This window comes from Choloepus didactylus, chromosome 15 (assembly GCF_015220235.1).
Source record: "Choloepus didactylus isolate mChoDid1 chromosome 15, mChoDid1.pri, whole genome shotgun sequence".
NCBI classification, from domain to species: Eukaryota; Metazoa; Chordata; class Mammalia; order Pilosa; family Megalonychidae; genus Choloepus; species Choloepus didactylus.
Genome location: NC_051321.1, coordinates 33,157,963 through 33,178,765, shown reverse-complemented (window position 1 = coordinate 33,178,765; position 20,803 = coordinate 33,157,963). Strand labels below are relative to the sequence as shown.

Here is a 20,803-nt window from a genome sequence, read left to right as displayed (position 1 = left end):
CATAGATGTCTCAATGAATTTACATGTGAATTCCCAGGATCTCATCCTTAGTTTGAACCTCTTGCTAACAAGCTCTCATCGTCTCACTTGTTCTTTCCTCCATGCCGTGAAGTAATCCAATTTGACCAGCTCAGACTCATTCTCTAAGCCAGCAGTTCTTAAATGCTTGGTCTTGGGATCCCTTTTGTACTTTTCAAATTTATTAGGACTCCAAAGAGTTATACCTATCACTATTTGAGTGATATCTATCAATATTTATCTTATTAGGAATTAAAACTGAGGAAACATTTAAGTACTTATTAATTCATTATTTAAAAATAATAAACCCAATGCATGTAAATATAAATAAAATATTTTTATGAAAAAGAGAGCTATATTTTCTAAAACAAAAAAGTTTTAACAAGAAAAGTGGCATCACTTTACATATTTGCAAATCTCTTTAATGTCTGGCTTAATAGGAGACAGCTGGAGTCTCATATCTACTTCTGCATTCAATCTGTTGCAATCTGTTGTTTGGTTGAAATACAAGAAGAAAATGTGATCTTACACAAATATGTAGTTGGGAAAGGGAGGACCTCCTGAGAGGGTCCCAGGAAACCCCAGGGATCCTCAGACCACACCTTGAAAACCACTGCCCTATGCCTTCTTTCTGTGACTGGAGCCTTGGCCTCATCCTGAAAATCTGCCTCCACTAAAAACCCTAGCCTTCCTACTGCCACTATATAATAAAATAAAGAGATTATTTTCAATATTATTATGGATCCCTTACAGTGTACCATGTTTCACAGTTTTCAAAAAGCCTTCCCATGCAATGTCTCCCAACAGGCTGGCAGGCATGCCCGATTATTCCACTTTGCCCATGGCCATTGTTTATTATGAATCATGAAGCTTAGAGTTTATATGATTTGCTCAGGATTTTTCAGCTGGTGAGAGGTAGAGCCAGTATTCAAACTCTCACCTTAGGAATACCAGCGAGATGCTCTTTCTCTGGTCGCTCACAGCAGAGTGCTCCAGCTTGATCTCATCTACAACAATCTAGAGAATCTAGATGTCCTGCTCTTTAGTACTTAATCTAAGAATTGTCCCTGGAATACAGCCGTGATTAAATGCATGGCCCCACATGGAGGAAAACTAAATGACAGTCAACTCAGCTGTTGGACAACAGGATGTGTCCAGACCCATCAGTCTTTCAAAAAGGGTCCAGGCCTTGGCCACTGGGGAATTCATCACAGCAGACACAGGCAAAAGCAAACTGGTTGAATAGTTACATCCCAGTGGTGCCTAAATCCCTATTATTAGGGTTAAGCTGTCTTAGATCACCTCATCCTAGTAGTAGGAGGACTTTGTAACCCTGTGTCTGATTCAGTTACCCAGTAGTTAACTGAACATGGTTGGGAAAGGCAAGATATCATCCTATAGCCATTCTGGATCTCTGGCAACCACTTCCAGAAGGCCTATTCTTTTTGATCCTTCACAACCATTATCCTGTTGCTTTCAAGCAGATTCCAAGCTTCTAGTGGTTCGCTTAAACTTTTCATTTCAACATTTTCCTAATTTATACTTTGATGTGGAATGGCAACTGATATTTATCGAAAGCCTACTTTATGCTGGGCACCGTCCTAAATACTTTATTTGCTTTTTTTCCAACCTCACAAGGAAGACATTTTCCTCATTTGATAGATAAAGAAATCAAGGCTACAAGAGATTAAGTATCTTGGACTATCCTGCCAAAGACACATAACTAATAACTGGCAGAGCCATCATTTGAACCAGGTTGCCTTACTCCAGGTCCCATGTTCTTTCCACCACACCATTGTGCCCTCATTAATATCTTGTTTCTATGTGACCAATTATCTTCTGCCATCATTACAGCCACATTGGAGCTCAACCACAGACATTTCCTGAAACACAATGCATTTCTGTTCCTTTTCTTGTCAATTCTAGAAATGCTCAGTAAGGAAAGCCAACATTTTCCCAATTCCCAAACTTAAATCATCCACTCCGATAAATGCAAGATTCCACCAATATATGGACAGAACCTTGAAACCCACTAAAAAAAGGCAGAATGAAGAGAGACAGGCATTTCTTTATGACCAGTGATGGATTAAAAACATCCGATTGACATTAACTGACGTGTAAACATGAATCACCAAAGGCGAGGGTCTCTGCCCTCCTCCCTGATTCCATGGTGACCAGACCCAGTGGCTTCCTGGTTCAGAGCCTCTCCCATACAGAGCCAGTCCCTGGTGCACCTTTGAGATAACAATACCTCTCCTAAAACAAACAAGTCATTGTTTCCACACAAAGAGCTTCGATGTTTCCTCCATCAACAAAAGTCTACAGCCATCCTGCCCAGAAGACAAAAGACCGGAAGACCTTTCATAAATATCATGATGATGATGGGTGTCTTGTGCAGTGGGGGCAAGGGGGATCATTCTCCAGCACATTCTCTGCGGAGGAATAGCTGAGCCAGGACTGACTCCACCCATCATGGACAGTTCTGAATGACTGATCATTCCTAAACTATTCATAACGACAATAATAATAGTTTTCTAATCTGTGGAGGGGAAATAATGATATCTATTCCTTACAGGATTGTTGTTGGGATCAAATGAGATAATAGGTATGAAAGCTCTTTGTAAGCTCTGGCTACACAACTGATAGTTTTTATTATGAGAAGACCGATGATTCACCCACATTGCCTGCATAAAAAAGATAGCTCCACTTTAGTCAGGGGAGACTGCAAATATCTCTGGTTTCTAGGCCCATTCAGGTCTTTCCACACAAAGACCAAGAACACAGCACAAGGGAAACAAGTCTTTATGGTTTGCCACTATAGCTTACTAGGGCCCATCCCAGGCCAAATTGCTATTTAGGGGAAGCCTAATTTTGCTGGCTGTTCTTTCCATCCTCAGGAAACCAGGTCTTGGAAATGAGACACCTGGTGGCAGGTCCCCACCTAAGCTTGAATGCTCCAAGCTTCTTGCCCCATCCCTTCCCTGATACCTCTGGATTGGGAGGAAGCTTCTGTCAGCCTTTGTTATGCAATTTATACAAAAATAAATGCAAGTAATAAATTAAAACAAGAAAAAGCTGTTCATCCTTATTAGTAATCAAAGACAAATTAATGGACACTGTGCCATTTATACCTATTTAATAATAAAAATTATAAGTGAAAATATCTAATTTGAAAAAAATGGTATGAACTTACTGCACTGGTTGCATAATAAATTTGCATAATTTCTCATTAAGGCAAAATGACAACACATAGCAAGTGCTAAGGAGATATTTTTATCTTTTGGCCTAGTTATCCCTCTCCCTGGAAATTCCCAAGGAAGTAATTCAACAAAAGTGAAAAGAAAAAAACAGAAGCAGGTGTAGGTGTATTTATCTATAATGGGCAAATATTGAAATAACAAAAGAAATGTATAGTTAATTGTGGTATGATTATAGTCACTAAAATGAAAATATAAAAAACCTCTTAGAAACATGAGGAAATATTTATGATATAATTAAAAGTGAAAGTGGACAACATAATGCAACTGGGTAAAGTGTGTATGTACGGATAAGGACTGATAATATAAAAAAGTGGGACTATCTTTGATGTTACGGTGATGAATTATGTGTGAATTTTATTTTAAAATATTCTTTAATGTTTTTATATCATCTTTTAAATACAGCAATAAAAAGAAAGAGAATTAATCAGCTGGTAGAATTATCTCAAGATCCTGCTTCTACCAGGGTAGGGCAGAAAGTTATCCTTGCTAAGGTGTTAATGAGAGTTAATAAATTAATGTGTAACACATTTTGCATGTAGAGCAGCTCTAGTAGACTCTAGGGTTGAAAGCCTCAGAATTTGAGTAGGCAAACAGTAGCTGAATTGAATTCCTGCCTCTGCCAGTTATTTGCTGGCGGCTATTTTAAAAAATTGCCAGTTATTTTAAAGCAAATTTAAAATAATGGCCAGTTATTTTGAAGAAAATTTCATATATTTCAAATATAAGGTATGTGCATTATAAAAACTGAAAAACAGAAAAAAATCACCCATGGTTCTATCACTTGAACATTTTGTTGCATTGCCTTACAGTCACACCTCCACATACACATATTATTTGTTAGCTGATTTTTAGGCATTGTAAACCACTTTATAAATACCATTTTTCCTCCTGCCTTTTTCACTGATTAATAGTGAACAATACCCACATTGCAGGGACACACCTGAGGCCAGCCCAGAGCCTGGGTCTCTAGGTGGTTGCATGCATTGATCGCTGAGCCCGGGAAATGAACTGCAGATCCACCCAGGTTCAATGGCAGCACTTGTGAACGTCGTGGTAGACAGGCAAACACAGAACCAGAGGGTCCAATACCGGGAGGATACACAAACTTCCAAGGAATGGCCCAAGACTTCTGGAAGAGTCTGACAGAAGCTTCCTCCCAATCCAGAGGTATCAGGAGCAGCTCAGGGACTTCCCAGAGCCTGCAGACCAAGGCCCCTCGGTCCTTTACTGGGGCCGTGTGGCAGCTGGAGCCCAGGAGGGGCTTCCCGCATGGCCCTGAGGGGGCTGTGTCTTCTGCCTGGGTCTGGCATCACTCTCCTCATTGTGACTAGGGAGCATGTCCTTAAAATTCGCTGGCACTCGCTGGCATGCAGGATGAGCTCCTCATTGCCCTGGGCACTGATGGTCAGCTCATGCTCTGCAGAGTTGAAGACATCCAGAAGCATGTGGCATTCTCGGGTGCTGGTTGCTGGGAGAGTACTGACTTGGGTGAAAAGCACAGATGGCTCAAATTCAACATGCAGCCCCAGGGAGCGTTTCCTTCAATGTGGCCTGGGCCTCCAGAGTATTTGTAATTCAGGATGGCTTCCAGAGGTTTCACGTGGCTGAAGTCACCCACTTTGCTGTTTTCAAGTGGGTTTGTAGGTTTGCTGTCCACTCGGAACATGACAACCTAGTGAAAAGGACTGGATGATGCAAAGCCACTGACACTGAGTCCATCTGTGACTGCACAATGCCAAATATAATACAAATACTTTGGGCAAGCTATTTAACAGGTCTAAACCTTTCCTGATTTGTAAAATGGGATGATAAACTACCTATTTCATAGAGTCTTTGGGAGTCTCCAATGAGATAACATATATAGCATAGTGCTAGGCATATTAAAAAATGATTCAATATAGTTTTGTTGTTTGTGCTGTCAATAATAATAATAATGCTGATGATAAGGTGGGGATGGTGATGATAAACTGTAGCCTTCTAGAGACAATGTCTTAGCTTAAAGGTCTTAAGTCAGAAGTAGAGATTTTGATGCTGTCAAAATGTTATGTGGCGCCAACTACAAACCTGAAAAGGGAAGTTTTTACAGTCTAGAGTACCAAGTGAGTATTTTGAAATTCCACTAGACAATACAAAGATAATTACTACCAGTGACCGTGTTAGGTTCTTTAAACATGTTATCTCCATATACAGGTATTATTATCCTTGTTTTACCACAAGGACATGCCTAAGGTCACAAAGCCAGCAAACGGCATAGGTAGGATCTGAATGCAGTTTATCCAACTACAGTGTTCTTATCTTTCCATTATGCCACAATATTCACCTTAATATTGAACATGGCTCCTGAAACATCTGCACCCAGTCATAGGAACTGACAAGGAAAAACACACTTGCAAAGCTTATATCCAAGTGCATGTCACTCCAGCTGTTGAAAACAGTATCACGACAAAACAACCCAACAGCCACCCTGCTTTTTGTCAGATTTTAGGGCCAGGACTGCATTCCTCATTCTTAGGCAGGAGAACTTAGTCAGCATGCTGACTAGCAAAATTAGGAGAGTCTAATTCAGTATTTCTCAACCTTTTCTCATTACCCCCTCTCCCAGGATCCTCTTTAGACATATTCTTCTTTTTTTTTTTTTTAATCTTCATTTTATTGAGATATATTCACATACCACGCAGTCATACAAAACAAATTGCACTTTCGATTGTTCACAGTACCATTACATAGTTGTACATTCATCACCTAAATCAATCCCTGACACCTTCATTAGCACACACACAAAAATAACAAGAATAATAATTAGAGTGAAAAAGAGCAATTGAAGTAAAAAAGAACACTGGGTACCTTTGTCTGTTTGTTTCCTTCCCCTATTTTTCTACTCATCCATCCATAAACTAGACAAAGTGGAGTATGGTCCTTATGGCTTTCCCAATCCCATTGTCACCCCTCATAAGCTACATTTTTATACAACTGTCTTCGAGATTCATGGGTTCTGGGTTGTAGTTTGATAGTTTCAGGTATCCACCACCAGCTACCCCAATCCTTTAGAACCTAAAAAGGGTTGTCTAAATTGTGCATAAGAGTGCCCACCAGAGTGACCTCTCGGCTCCTTTTGGAATCTCTCTGCTACTGAAGCTTATTTCATTTCCTTTCACATCCCCCTTTTGGTCAAGAAGATGTTCTCCGTCCCACGATGTCAGGTCTACATTCCTCCCCAGGAGTCATATTCCACGTTGCCAGGGAGATTCACTCCCCTGGGTTAGACATATTCTTCTTAATCACCCCTCCCAACTAAATTAATTTTTGATACCACAGATATACAATAGTCCTTTGGAAGGCCACAAGCCATTATAATATCTAAGTTTTTGGCCCTTCAAGAACCAGTTTTCATCCCCCCATTGAAAATGCATAGTCTAGTTTTAGATGACCAGAGCTCAGGGAGGCTGCCAGGGAGCTGAGATCCCAGGGAGGTGGGGCCAGGACCTTGGATAGCACCAGAGAGGCTCTAATGAGACAATGCCCAGGACTCAAATTTGTCTGAAGACTTGCCAGGGAGAAGGAAGAGGCAGGGAGAAGATGAGGTTAGGAAACTAGGATTGGTTTTATCTCACTAATGAGAAAGTTCTTGTTGGGTCTGGCCCTTTGTGAGTGGGAACTTCCATTCTCAAGTTCAAAGGCAGTTAATGGCATACCTTCAGGTAGTATGATGATTTCAAAGTCTTTACTAAGAGTCCAACTCCCTAAAAGGTAGAGATTTTCAGAGGTTTAGAAGTTTCAGATTAATTCTCCCTTCCTTGCCCCCCATCAGTGGTTGGGTTCATGACACAATAACATAGTTTTTCAGTGTCTGTTGTCAGTTAAAGATAATAACTGATATGATTTACCATGTGCCGGAGACTGTCCTAAGCACATTAATGGGCTATTTTATTTAACCCTTACAAAATCTTATCAGGTGAGTATCCTCATTATCCAAGGCTAAGAGAGGTTAGTAAACTTGCCCAGAATCACACAGTTAATAATTGGCAGTGCCAGCCTTGAACCCAGGCAGGCTGACTTCATAGCCCTAGTGTTTATCCAACATGCTATACTGCCACTGAATTGACTCAGTGTCCCTGATAAGGTTGCTGTGAGGTTTAAATAAAATAGTCCATTAATATACTTAGCACAGGACTATCCTCTTCCCCACTCAATTTTCCCAGAGATACCTCAATAACCCAAGGTCCAGATTTTTATTCTCTCTCCAGAATTAGAAGAACTCAAAATTTATCATGTCACACTTTGCTCATAACACTTCCATGGCTTCCCCCACATAGCCCTTGGAATAAAGTCCAAATTCATTATTATTGCTTATAAGGCCCTTCATTATCTGCCCCTGCTTATATCACCAGCTTCATCTTTCTACCACTTTGCTCCTCAAACCCTCCACTCCAGCCACACTGATGCACTCTCACTTCACTGAGCCCTCTATCACCTCTGGGCCTCAGCACATGCTGTTCCCCCTTCCCGGAAACTTCCCTGTCTCCACCTCCCTTTCAAGGAGCCAAATCCTCCTCATCTTTCAGGTTTCAGATCAGACATCACTTCTTCACCATGACCTCACATATCCCCCAAATCTGGACACAGTGGAGGTCAATGGTAGAGGCTGGTGTTTGAACTTGAGTCTGTGTAAATTCAGAGGCTATGCTTTCAGTCTCTGCATAATACCACCCCTGGAAACCATATGATAATGACTGACTTAGTGAGAAAATAGAAGTTGTTTAACCTGGAGTACAGATGGCCAAAGAGAAACATGAATAGCTACATTCACTCAAACAGTTGAAGGGTTGTCACATATGCTTCAGAGAGTAACAGCACAGTGGATGGCTCAATAGAGGAAAGAACATTCTAAAGAGGAGAGTGAGCCCCTGAGAGGAAGGCCCAAGTATCAGTCATCTCTGTATCCCTCAGTCCAATTTCTGGCACAGAGGAGGGGGCTTATAAATGTCTGTAACTAAAGGAAGTACACTGAGCTGCCCAACAATGGAATGGTTTGACCCGTGAAACAGTGAAATCCCCAACAATACTCCCCAGTGTGAGGCTGTTGGCCACCTGACAGAGCACAGTAGAAGGGGTTTTAGGAGGGATCACTACTTCGTCTTCACCCTTGAACTAGATGACCGCTAAAGCTCCTGACCGCTTGAGGATTCTATAATTATTGGACTGAATCTATGAATTAGATTTTGGCAAGCTGCAGACCATCTGGCATTTATCAGTGTGTTGGGATCTCACAAGGTAGGGAACACGAGTGGATGGGCTCCTCAGCTACAGAGTCAGAAATGGTTTGCTGTAACTTGGGAGATAGAAACCTCCCAATCCTGTTCCAAAGGCTACTCTGGAAATAGAGATATTTGAGTCATATATAAAGAAAGGCTTTCTGTCTGTGGGTTTCAGCTGCTGTCATGGTGCCTGAAAACTGAGAGGGAACACTCCTTCCTAGCAAATAGTTAAGAAAAAAAATCAATATGTTAAAAAATGAATTCCTGACAGTCATTTGCTGAACGCAAACAAATGGGCCCCACAGAATGGACTCTCGGTCTGCTGTCATTCCCCACGTGCAGTTTCCTTTCATTCCATGCTGAGTGACCTGTGGGAAACACTTGGAACTGCCCCCGCTGCCCGGCACAGAGTCAGTCCTAACAGCATACAGCCAGAGGGAAGTGCTTTCTGCTCAGTTTCCCAGATGGCTTACATCGATGTAGGTGGCTGACAAAGATAATGACATTTTCTGTCAACTCTGATATCAGACTTTCAGATTCCACTTTGAAAAGATTCATGCACCCTCAAAAGAGCAGAACCTTCTATCGGATACAATGCCACCTCGTAATGAGAGACACCTTGGTTGTTTGGCCCAAGCTACACCTTTAATCAGCACACACATACACAACTCGATTTAACTAGTCAAACTTCACTTGCTGCACGGGTTTGTAAAGAAGTAATTTGCTGAGCACAAAGTAGCACCGTCCTGTCCATAGGCCTTTTGGATCTATTTGGTCCAACTCTATTATTATCTACAGTTCTTTATTAAACTCTGTACTTCCAGGGTCCACCCTTCTATTTTTTTTTACCTGCTTCTCTCAACTTAGAGACCAAACCTTGCCAGTTTGTAACTACAGCTAGAGCTTCAGATACGCTCCCCTCCACTACCTGTGGCCTGGCGGCTCTCACACAGGAGAATCTTATCTGCATTGACCACCACAACTCCATTTGCATCTCTAACTCATTTATCAGAGCTTTGAGCTTTAAGAACTCCTGTATATTTTTCTTCCTGCCTCTAAAGAAACATGGATCCGTTGCAGTAAAATAACAGTGTGAAAACCACCAAACTGTTGAAACAGAAAGGAATGGTCTCCACTCCTAAAAACTTCCACCTGCCAATAGAAAACAATGGCTGCTGAGTAGATGTCAGTAAACTGAATTTAAAAACTGAGTTCCCCATGTAATTCTTGACAAAGCAATTTTTATTAGCAAGCTTTCTAACAGTCCACCTGCTTCTACTGAACTAAATGACTAGTTATTTTTATAACAAAATATCTTAAGCTGAAAGGGTAATAAATAGGACTGAATATTGATTTTAAGTTCCCAGGACACAGCCTGCTTTCACAGATGGATGCTGTCCCTACAGATGTTGCCTGCAGAAATGTGTACATAGAGGTTACACACATAGATGCTTCTCACAGACAGATGTACACAAAGACAGATGTTACTCACATAGACAGATGTCCACCAGGAACAAGACGTACACCAAAAGTTCCCGCAGGGTGGTCTTGACATAAAGTTCCCGGTTCTCGGCTGTGTTCTCAGTCAGAGTTGTTCCCCAAAGTCCTAAGGAGCATTCGAGAGATGCCCAGTGTCCTCCAGTGGCAGGACCCCTCCTGGTTTTCCCCAATCATCTGCCCCTGGACTTTACCCACATTGCCACCCTAGTCCTTTTCCATACCCATCACCTTATCCTTTGCCTCAATCTGGCTACTCTAATGATACCCATGTCTGTCCTCCTCCACCAACCTCCCTGAGAAGCACATCCTCAGCAGAGGCATGGGTGAAGGCTCTGGGCCAAGGAAAGCAAAAGTATTAGAAGGAGCACTTGATCTAGTGGGCAGTCCAGGTATCATCACATACCTGGCCTCCCCCAAATTAGCTCTAACATACCTCTCTGAGCTCCTAAGTGATGACCATGCCAGGCTGCCCTGCTAGGGAGCCCAGGATATTGGCCTCTGTGTTCTGGGACATACAGCTCTAACACAGACAATTCACAAACTCCAAACATACACCAAAATTTCACCTCTTCTTCAGAGCACAATCCATCCCACCCCCTCCCCCCAAGAAGGCTTTTGGGGACCTCTTCTTCTGTCTCCAAGATCCCAGGAGAACCCTCCCCTGATCAAGTACCTCTGATGCCATGACAGATATGGAGGCAGCAGCTATACACCGGGGTCCTGTGTGCTTTCTCCTGTGGACCATCTTCAGGCTTCTTGGCTTGGGGCTGGGGGGGCACCACACTGGAGATAGTGCAGAACCTCAGTGTCCCATGCGGGGAAGGGGGACCGCTGTAGGCAGGGTTGTCCCAGGCTCCACTCCCCAGCTTTTGCATCTCCTGCCCCTCAAGACTTTCCACAGTCTTCATAGGGAATGAAGTGGGGTACCTCAGGTGCCCACTCTCGCCTGGAGAAAGAGAGAGCCACTGCCCAAGCTAGCCAGCTGAGGGCAAAGGAAAGAAAGCACGAGAGCAGCTGGTCTCAGACAGCCTCTGCTCCTATCTTTTGTAGGGAGAAATCAGTGCCTGCTTGGGGGAGGGAGCAGATGAGGAGGGACAGGGGTGGGGAATGATCTCAGTCCTGTCAGGGGCTCGCTCTCTCTTCCTCTTGCTGCAAGTCCCAGAGGACAAGAAGAAAGGGGTTGGGAGGGAACTGGGAGGCAGGGGTTTGGCAAAGGGGAGAAGGGGGATACGAGGAAGATGTGAAGACTAGGGTGGAAGGAAGGGAGGATGAAAGAGATGAAAGTGGGGACACTGCATGCAGATAGGCCCTGGTGGAGAGATGGTCCAGAGGTCAGACGAAAGAGGTGATGAAAGAGCAAAGGGAGGGGCTGGGAGAAGGGGGAGGATGGAGGACTCCATCGTGGGTCTGAGCTGATTTCCACTAAAAGCTCCTGAAAGGGCCGACATGGATCGGGGTGGCGACCAAGGCCAGGGATGGGGGATTGAAATGTGCTGCCTCCCTCTCAGGCTCTACCAATGATGCCTGAGGCTCCTTTAATGTCTCACCTTGAGCTGTCCCTTAGTGGAGTGGAAGAGGAGGGTTCCCTTCCCTCACTCCACCCCCATCACTGGGGGAAAATATAATGGCAGGAGGAGCCCTGTCTCAGACACTAATGGGACAGGGTCTCTGACCCCTGATGGAAAAGGAGGAGGGACTGCTGGGCTCTGGGTTGCCTGTATCCTTTCTTCTGACGTTTGCCCTCCCATGGCTTATGGGTGAGATATACCAATAGAAGGGTGTACTGTATGGGTGTGGGGCTCAACTAGGGAAAAAACTAAGCTCTGGTTGGGGGAATGGACCAGAGAGCAAAGGGTAAGGGCAATGTGACTTGGGACTCTCTAAGGGGAGTGGATATCTGGACTCAGCTTAGCTGGTGTTCTAGTTTACTAATGCTGCGGGAATGCAAAACACCAGAAATGGATTGGCTTTTATAAAAGGGGGTTTATTTGACTACACAGTTACAGTCTCAAGTCCATAAAGTGTCCAAATCGGGTACCTTCACTGGAGGATGGCCAATGGTGTCTGTTAGCTGAGAAGGCACGTGGCTGGTGTCTGCTCCAGAGTCCTGGTTTCAAAATGGCTTTCTCCCAGGTTATTCCTTTCTAGGCTGCAGTTCCTCAAAAATCTCACTCTTAGTTGCTCTTGGGGTGTTTGTCCTCTCTTAGCTTCTCTGGAGCAAGAGTCTGCTTTCAACAGGTGTCTTCAAAATGTCTTTGTAAACTGCAGTTCCTCTCTCAGCTCCTGTGCATTCTTCAAAGTGTCCCTCTTGGCTGTAGCAAGTTCACTCCTTCTGTCTGAGCTTCTATAGTGCTACAGTAAACTAATCAAGGCCCACACTGAATGGGCGGGGCCACACCTCCAAGGAAATTATCCAATCAGAGTTATCACCCAAAGTTGGGTGGGGTGCATTTCCATGGAAACAACCTAATCCAAACGTTGCCACTTAATCCCCACTAATATGTCTGTCCCCACAAGATTGCATCAAAGAACATGGCTTTTTCTGGGGGACATACATACAAACTGGTACAGGTGGTGATCTTATCCCATGGCTCTTAGTACTGGGCCTAGAACCATGAGTTTGAGCACAAAATGGAATACAGGAGATATCAGAACTGATCTACTTTCTTTCCAGTCCCAGGTCTTTGAATTCAAATCCTGGCATGGGCCCCAAAGCACATCCCTGTCTGTGCCCAGCTCCAACCTCTGATTACCTATCCTGGGTCACCGACAGGCAGGTACTGTGCCCCAGAATGGGACAGGTCCCACAGGCGCTGGTGGTTACAACCTGCAGTCACTCATCCCTGATATCTGGGTTGTGGGGGGAGGTACTGTCCTCTCTCCAATTCCTGACTCCCCACCTAGGGCTATTTTATTGCTCTACTGGCCTGAAACCCACCTTCACGTTTGGTAAAACATCAGCCTCCTGGAAGTCACCAGTCTTGAGTGCCCCCATAAAGAGGTTCTAATCCCAGACAACACAGGGCTGGGCTCAGCCATTTGATAAGTAAGTGTACTCCAACTTCTGAGACAGGGTTGAAAAAGTGGTTGTCCTACCTGCTAGGTCTGCTGCATGGACCTCCTGCCCCAGGCCCAGATACCATTAAAGGAATTATTTTCGTGCCTGGGCTAGAGTGCCTGAGGACTCTTAGTGAGCTTTCCTGGATGGAGCAGAACCCAGTCTCCCTACTCTACCCATTAGTAAGACACACTTCAAGGTGCTTGTTTTCTTTGAGAACAAAAAGGATAAGGAACCATGCCAATATCAACCATTTTGTGTTAAATCATCTCATGGTAAAAGAAAGGGAGCTGCTGCCTCTCACTCACAAGCCTTTTGAACAAATGCAAAAGGCCCCTGGCTTGCAAAACAGGCCTGGGACAGGGGTGATAACAGGAAGCTAACAGTCTGGTCCAGAGAAGCAGGGAGAGGAACAGGCGATGGCTTCTGATTCCATTGTGGTGATTCTGAATTCTGGGGGAGATCTGTGGTTGACAGAGGTTTGAATGTTCAGCCTTGAGCCCTCTGCATGTGTGTAGAGCAATCCTAGCGGCACAGGTTATGCAACATAGCTTGAGAAATTTTTCAAAAGGCAATAGGAAGGCCTAAGGTGCTTAATCTTGCACAAGAAATTGCAAATGTGGTAATCAAGTGGGATCTCCAGATAACTTTATGTCTAGCAGTTCTCACGTCCTCAAGCTTCTACCGGCACCTGCATGACCACACCCTGTTAAAAAAGAGCAACCAGTTTCAGGGGAGTCCTGTGGCTCAGGCTGCCACCTACCTCAGAGCCTTGAACTTGGAACCAAGACTCCTGAGTTTAACTCTTGACCCAGCTTACTTACTAGCCATATGTTTCTGGGTAAATCACTTTTAAGACTTATTTTACCTATCTGCAAAGTTTTGATAGTAATGCCTGCTCTGCTGATCTTAAGAATTGTTTTAGTGTTAAAATGAGAGATTATGGAAGTCTTTATAAACTGTGTACTACAAATCATAAAACAAATTTAATTGTCTTATCATAGCATCCAATCTCATGCACTCTACTCACATTTGGCAATTCATGACTATGATAGATACCTTCAGCCAGGGCTCCAGTGTCATTGTCTCTGAGGGACAAGGGTACCAGGACTCTCTGCATCCAAACCATTCCATTTCCAGCAGATGACACCTGCAAAATGGAATGATAGCACTTGGGCTGAAGAGTATTATTTAAAAGGTAGTCTTTGAATGAGAGCACCTCTTAGAAGAGGTTTATTTTAATTTAATAGATTTTTTTAGAGCAGTTTTTTAGAGCAGTTTTAGGTTTATAGAGGACTGACATAGGAAGTACACAGAGTTCCCATATACCCTGTCTTTCCTCCCAACTCCCCACCCCCAGTTTCCTGCTTGCATTAGTGATACGATATATTTGTTACAACTAAAACAATATCAATGCGTTATTATTAACTCAAGTCCATAGTTTCCATTAGGGTTCACTCTTTGTGTTGTACAGTTCTATGGTTTACAAATGCATAATCTCATATATCCACAGTATCAAACAGGATAGTTTCACTGTCCTAAAAATGCCCTGTGCTCCACTATTCATCTTCCCCTTCCCTTGCTCAGACCTCTGGAAACTACTGGTCTTTTTAGAGTCTCTATAGTTTTGCCTTTTCCAGAATATCATATAGTTGGAATCATACAGTATGCATAGCCTTTTCAGACTGGCTTCTTTCACTTAGCAATATGTATTTAATTTTTTTTCATGTCTTTTCAGGCCATGATAGCTCATTTCTTTTTATTGCTGAATAATATTCCATTGTATGGATGTATCACAGTTTCTTTATCCATTCACCTATTGGTTGCTTCCAATTTTTGGCAATTATGAATAAAGCTGCTATAAACATTCATGTTCAGGTTTTTGTGTGGACATCAGTTTTCAACTTTTTTTGGTAAATACCTAGGAGCGTGATTGCTGGGGCATATGGTAGGCCTATAATTGACTTTATAAGAAACTGCCAAACTGTCTTCCAAAGTGGCTGTACCATTTTGCATTCCCACTAGCAATGAATGAGAGTTCCTGTTGCTCCTCAAGCTCAACATTATTTGGTGTCATCAGTGTTTTGGATTTAGTCATTCTAGTAAGTGTGTAGTGGAGTGCTGGTTTGGATATATTAGGTCCCTGAGAAGCCATGTTCTTTAATGCAATCTTGTGGGAGCAGATTTGTTAATCTTTTTGATTAGGGTGTGACCACTTGATTAAATGTTTCCATGGAGATTTGATCATGCCCGTGCAGGGTAGGTCTTGATTAGTTTACTGGAGTCCTTTAAAAAGAGCTCACGCTGAGAGCAGCTTAGAGTGACATTCTGGAGAGAAGCTAAGAGCTGACACTGACACTGACACTTGGAGATGCTTGGAGATGTTTGGAGATGCTAGCCCAGAGTTTGCTCCAGAGAAGCTAAGAGAGGACCCCAAGACAGTTAGATGCACAGGAGCTGAGAGAGGAGCTGAAATACAAACCGGCACAAGGGACCAGCAGACACCAGCCACATGCCTTCTCAACAGACAGAGGTGTTCCACATGCCATTGGCTGTTCTTCAGTGAAGGTATCCTCTTATTGATGCCTTAGATTACACACTTTTATGGCCACAAAACTGTAAATTTGTAACCAAATAAATCCCTTTTATAAACGCCAGTCCATTTCTGGTATTTTGCATAACAGCAGCATTAGCAAACCAGAACAAGTGGTATCTCATTGTTTTGATTTGTAATTCCTGATGACATATGATATTGAACATCTTTTCATATGCTTATTTTCCATTTGTGTATCTTCTTTGGAAAGTTGTCTGTTCAGATCTTTTGCCCATTTTATAATTGGTTTATTTGTTTTCTTATTGTTGAGTTTTAAGAGTTCTTTGCAGGTTTTGGACACAAGTCCCTTATTAGAGATGTGTTTTGCAAGAAGAGTCTTTACAGCCAAATGATAACCCTTGTGGCCCATGAAAACCAGAAGCACCTCTTCATCATGATGCCACTTAGCCCATTTGGGGAATTAATTCCTTCACTGGGTTCAAAAAAAATTTTTTTTGTAATTTGCTATCTTAATGCAGGTACATGGAGGAGAATTAACCCTATCTGCTATCAGTGCACTTCCTTTTCACACCATGCGTATCCTAGCCAGCTTCTTCAGTTCCAGCCTGATCTACTAGGCTCTGACAAAGAGCCCAGACATGTTAAAGCCTATAGGAAGGAAACTTGTGGCCCATCACCTTATAAGTTCTCCAGAAGGACTCCCTGGGATAAGTCATATTCAACATTCTAGAAAAAGGAACCCTGGGATGATTCACCTTCCAGGTTCTGCAGGGAGAAGCAAGCTCCAAACCGCCTTCTGTATCCTACATAATGATCCTCAATCTTTTTCATCCCAATACACATAAACAATAGGACACACTCCATAGTAAGTGCCTCACTATAACAATTATTCTCAATGGAAGACATTGGAAACCATTTATCTATAAGAAAGAACCCTGGTTAAAGACCTTAAACTTCACCAAATATGCCACTAGAGCCACCTGTGTAAAAAAATACTAACATTTCTAGGGCAGGGCAAGATGGCAGCATAGAGAGGTGTGGAATTTAGTTAGCTCTCTAGAGCAACTAGTAAATAGCCAGGAACTACTAGTAAATTGTCTGGAACAATTGTTTTGGGCTAGATAGAAGGAAATACCTGAAACTGTTGAACTGCAACCCAGTAGCCTTTATTCTTGAAGAAGATTATATAACTATGTAGTTTACACTGTGTGACCTTTTGATTGTGAAAACTTTGTGGCTCCCACTCCCTTTATACGTTGTATGGACAGATAAATAGAAAAATGAGGACAAAAAGTAAATGAATAATAGGGAGGGATGGGGGGTATGGGATGTTCTGGGTGTTCTTTTTCACTATAACTATTCTCATTCTTTTTCTGTGTGTGGTAATGAAAATGTTCAAAAATTAATTGTGGTGTTTAATGCACAATTATATAATGGTACTGTGAACAATTGATTGTACACTGTGGATGACTGTATGGTATGTGAATGTATCACAATAAAATTGAATATAAAAATTTTTTTAAAAATTCTGTAATTTGAGTAGCCCAAGTTTTCTGTAACAAACATGATGGACCAGGCAAACAGACATGAGTAGGCTAAGTCCAAGGGAATCCTTGCCTATTGTATGTGTGTGTGTGTTATAATTTGAACTACTTTATTTGGATTACATCAGTTTGTTGACTAATGACCTTTTTGTTTCTTTAAGCTTTTTATTTTGAAATAATTTCAACCCTACAGGACAGTTGCTAAAATAATACAAACTCCAATCAGAGAACTCTAACCCACCCCCATCCCTCCCAGATACCTAGATCAACCAATTTTAACATTTTGCACATTTGCTGTGCATCATTCTATCTATCTATCTATCTATCTATCTATCTAACATTTTCTGAAGATTTGAGAGTAGGTTGTGTACCTCATGTTCCTTGTATACTTAATTCTGCCATGTATATTTCCTGAGAAAAAGTGTATTCACTTATGTAACCACCTTAAATACAATTATCAAGTTCAAGAAACTTGATGTTAATATAAAGCTTAAAATCTGTATTCCAATTTTTCATATGCCTCAATAATATACTTTTGAGCCTTTTCTCCTCCATTATTAAATCTCATCCAGGATCACGTATTGCATTTAATTGTCATTGTCTGTGTAGTTGCTCTTTTTTTAAAAATTGTGAAAAAATGTACACAACGTAAACTTTCCCATCTCAACCACTCTCAAACATACTATTCAGTGGGATTAATCCCATTCACAATGCTGCTTACCCTCACCACCACCCATGACTAGAATTTTCCCATCACCCCAAACAGAAACCCTATTCCCATTATACATTAATTCCCCATTTCCCCTCCCACAGCCTTTAGCACCCTATACTCTACTTTCTGTCTCTATGAGTGTACATATTCTCTGTCATTCTCTTTCTAGTTACCATAGAACTTTAATTTAACATCCTAAATCTATAACAATTTTGTTTGGTTTGAAACCAAATTCACTTTAACAGCGTGTACAAACCCGGTGCTATATCCCTCTGTTCCCCCCACCTTTATGCGGTTCTTGTCACAAATTACATATTCATAGATTATGAGTCCAAAATCACTGATTTATCATACTTTTTATGCATTTGCAGTTTAGTTCCTCTAGGAAGTAAAAAAGTGGAGTTAACAAGTAAAAAATTCAATTGTACTGGGATTTATATTTTTCCCATCTCCTTATTTACTGGAGATTTTTATATCATCATACAGCTTTGATCTACTATCTAGTGTCTTTTCCTTTCCACCTACAGAACTCCCTTTATCATTTCTTGTAGGGCAGGTCTAATGGGGTGGGACTCCTTTGCTATGTGTTTTCATGCAACAGACAGAACAGCATTGGATCAGGGGCCTCCACAGACTTCTCTGCTGTTCAATATGCCAATGAACAAGACAGATCAACTAGAAGGCTTGGGATATATGAAGTCTAATTGCAGCTGACCCTAGCCCAGAAAGCCAGAAAATAGCATTTTGTTCAGTTTCATATGGGTCTTCACGGAGAGACTGGAGTGACCCAGCTTCTCATTAAAATGGCCCACTTTATCCTTTAACGTCCTTCCTTTCATAGATCTTGTTGGAATACACTTTGCATCTTTCACCTCTCAAAAGAGATCCTTTTGAAAGAGCCTCAGCTTTCTCCCTATTTCTAGAGGATCCTCCTGGACATCTATGTCCATTTGTCCATGCCCTCCACATAAGATTGGACAGATGGAGAGCACCAATCAAATTCAGGTAGGTGTAAGACAGATGATACATCCACTGAGCTTCCAGAATCCCTGGAAACTTGGTTCTGAGGTCATGATCATGCGCCTGAGACAGTCCCTCATTTCTAACATAGTCCAGACATCATGTGTTCATGTGGTCCTGAAGTAATCCATCAGTATTATCACTTTTAGGCAGAGTCTGGCTGCATCAGAATTCTATGGCTGGTGCTGAGTATCAGTTAGGACACCAGCTGGAAGGAAGTGAACTGGGGAGGAAAGAACTCCATATGAGAATGAGAAACCAGGATAGAAAGAAAGAGAGGGACCCATCTCAAGAGGAGGGAAGGAGAAAAAAAGGTATGAAAGAGAAAGGAGTTGTCTGACTGATGGTCTTGGGGAAGAGTACCTAAAAGAACTCAATTCTTCCTACCCTCAGAGTCACTCACCAAGTTCCACCTGAGGCACCACTGATGTGCAAAACCTTTGAAGAGGGGAGATCAGAGCAGGGCAGGTCCTTCTGATGTCACTCTTCCACTTCATTCCCAGCCTCTGAGAGCCCCGTTACAGGTGATAGATATTCTTCCATCCAGTTGTCACTTTAGTCATTAATTCATTCCAGGTACTTACTGAGTGTCGACTACATGGTGGGTACTTTGCTTAGCTCCGGTGATGAAGCTGCAAACAAGATCATCATGGGCCCTGCCTCCTCACTTAAGTGGGGAGAGAAGTGTTAAACAAATGCTTACATGAATAATTCAGGATTTATAATCATAAAAAGCACTACAGAGGAGAGGTACAGAGCACTCTGAGGATATATAGTGGGAGACCTGACTCTGGGGCCAATGAGTAATGAAACGATGATGTCTGTTCCTTTCCCCCCCTTCTTGTCCTGAGGCTTTCAAAAAAAATTTTACTGCTAATAAACACAGGGAAACAGACTAAGTCAAAAGAACAAACAAGGGGGAAGTTATAATATTGCAAGAAATGTTAAGATTTAGTCATCTTTATCCCTCATGGTTACTGGAATGTGAGTAGAACTAAGTTTGGAATCTTACATCAGATTCTTGCCTTAAAATATGGAACACAATCATGTCACTCTTGAAATTGGTTGCCTCCTCAAGACCTAGAAAAGAGATTAAAATTAATAAAAGAGATAGAATAGCTTAACTGGTGCAAGTACAAGTTCTGAATAGGAATTCAGATCCAAAAGTTTCATTTTTTATTTCCTTGACCCTGTAATCCCAGGTCTAGGAATCTATTCTGATAATTCATCAGCATTAGTGATAATAGGAAGGAAAAAAAAAAAGGCAGGGCAAGATGGTGGCAAAGGGAGGTATGGAATTTAGTTAGTCCCCTATAACAACTACCAAATAGCCAGGATTATTTACTGTTTACAACTAGTAAATAATCTGGAACAACTATTAGGGTAGGGGAACATCTGTGACCGGACAGCATCGTACACTAGTCTGGAATGGATGGAACAGCTGAGATCACAGCATAGAACTGTAAGTAAAACTCCCCAAATTGTGCAGCTGGCACTCCTCCCCCACTGGCACAGCAGGCTGATTTGGAACATATGGGAAAAAGAAGCAGTCTCTCCAGGAAGACAGGAATGTGGCTCTACCAAGCTCCAATTGTGGTTTTAATTTGTTAATTTGGGCTACTGAATACAAGCTATGAGCATAGATAAACTGAGATCAAGGAGGAGAGGAACCCAGAGGTTTCTCCTGGAAGAGAGGAGGCAGAACTGATGGGGGAAAAAATACATAAATAAATAAAAACAGAGGCTTTTGGAGTCAACTGACCTCAGAATACTGGAAAATGGCTGTGTCCCAAGAAAAGGGGCACACAAAACTGGGCAACAACTCCAGTTCTTGCCTGATGAACTGGAGGTCTGGGGACTGGCTCTGTAAAGGGAATTTCTT

The 20,803-nt window shown here is 42.3% G+C and overlaps 1 protein-coding gene and 1 long non-coding RNA gene across 2 annotated transcripts in view; both read right to left on the bottom strand.

Annotated features, from left to right (window-relative positions):
• PKD2L1 (polycystin 2 like 1, transient receptor potential cation channel) overlaps positions 1-12,086 on the bottom strand; it is a 47,769-nt gene extending 35,683 nt beyond the window's left edge. The window contains exons 1-3 of the mRNA XM_037804693.1: positions 12,072-12,086; positions 10,707-10,979; positions 10,026-10,139 (exon numbers count right to left, since the gene is read on the bottom strand). Coding sequence (XP_037660621.1) covers positions 10,026-10,139; positions 10,707-10,941 — 349 coding nt within the window. The 5' untranslated portion in view covers positions 10,942-10,979; positions 12,072-12,086. The remainder of the gene's footprint in view (positions 1-10,025; positions 10,140-10,706; positions 10,980-12,071) is intronic.
• Positions 12,087-13,672: 1,586 nt separating this feature from the next.
• On the bottom strand, positions 13,673-19,391 carry LOC119510412. The gene is made up of 3 exons (XR_005211916.1): positions 19,325-19,391; positions 14,151-14,241; positions 13,673-13,797 (listed from the first exon to the last, which is right to left on the bottom strand). It is a non-coding gene; the product is annotated as an uncharacterized LOC119510412 (long non-coding RNA).
• Positions 19,392-20,803: the final 1,412 nt, after the last annotated feature.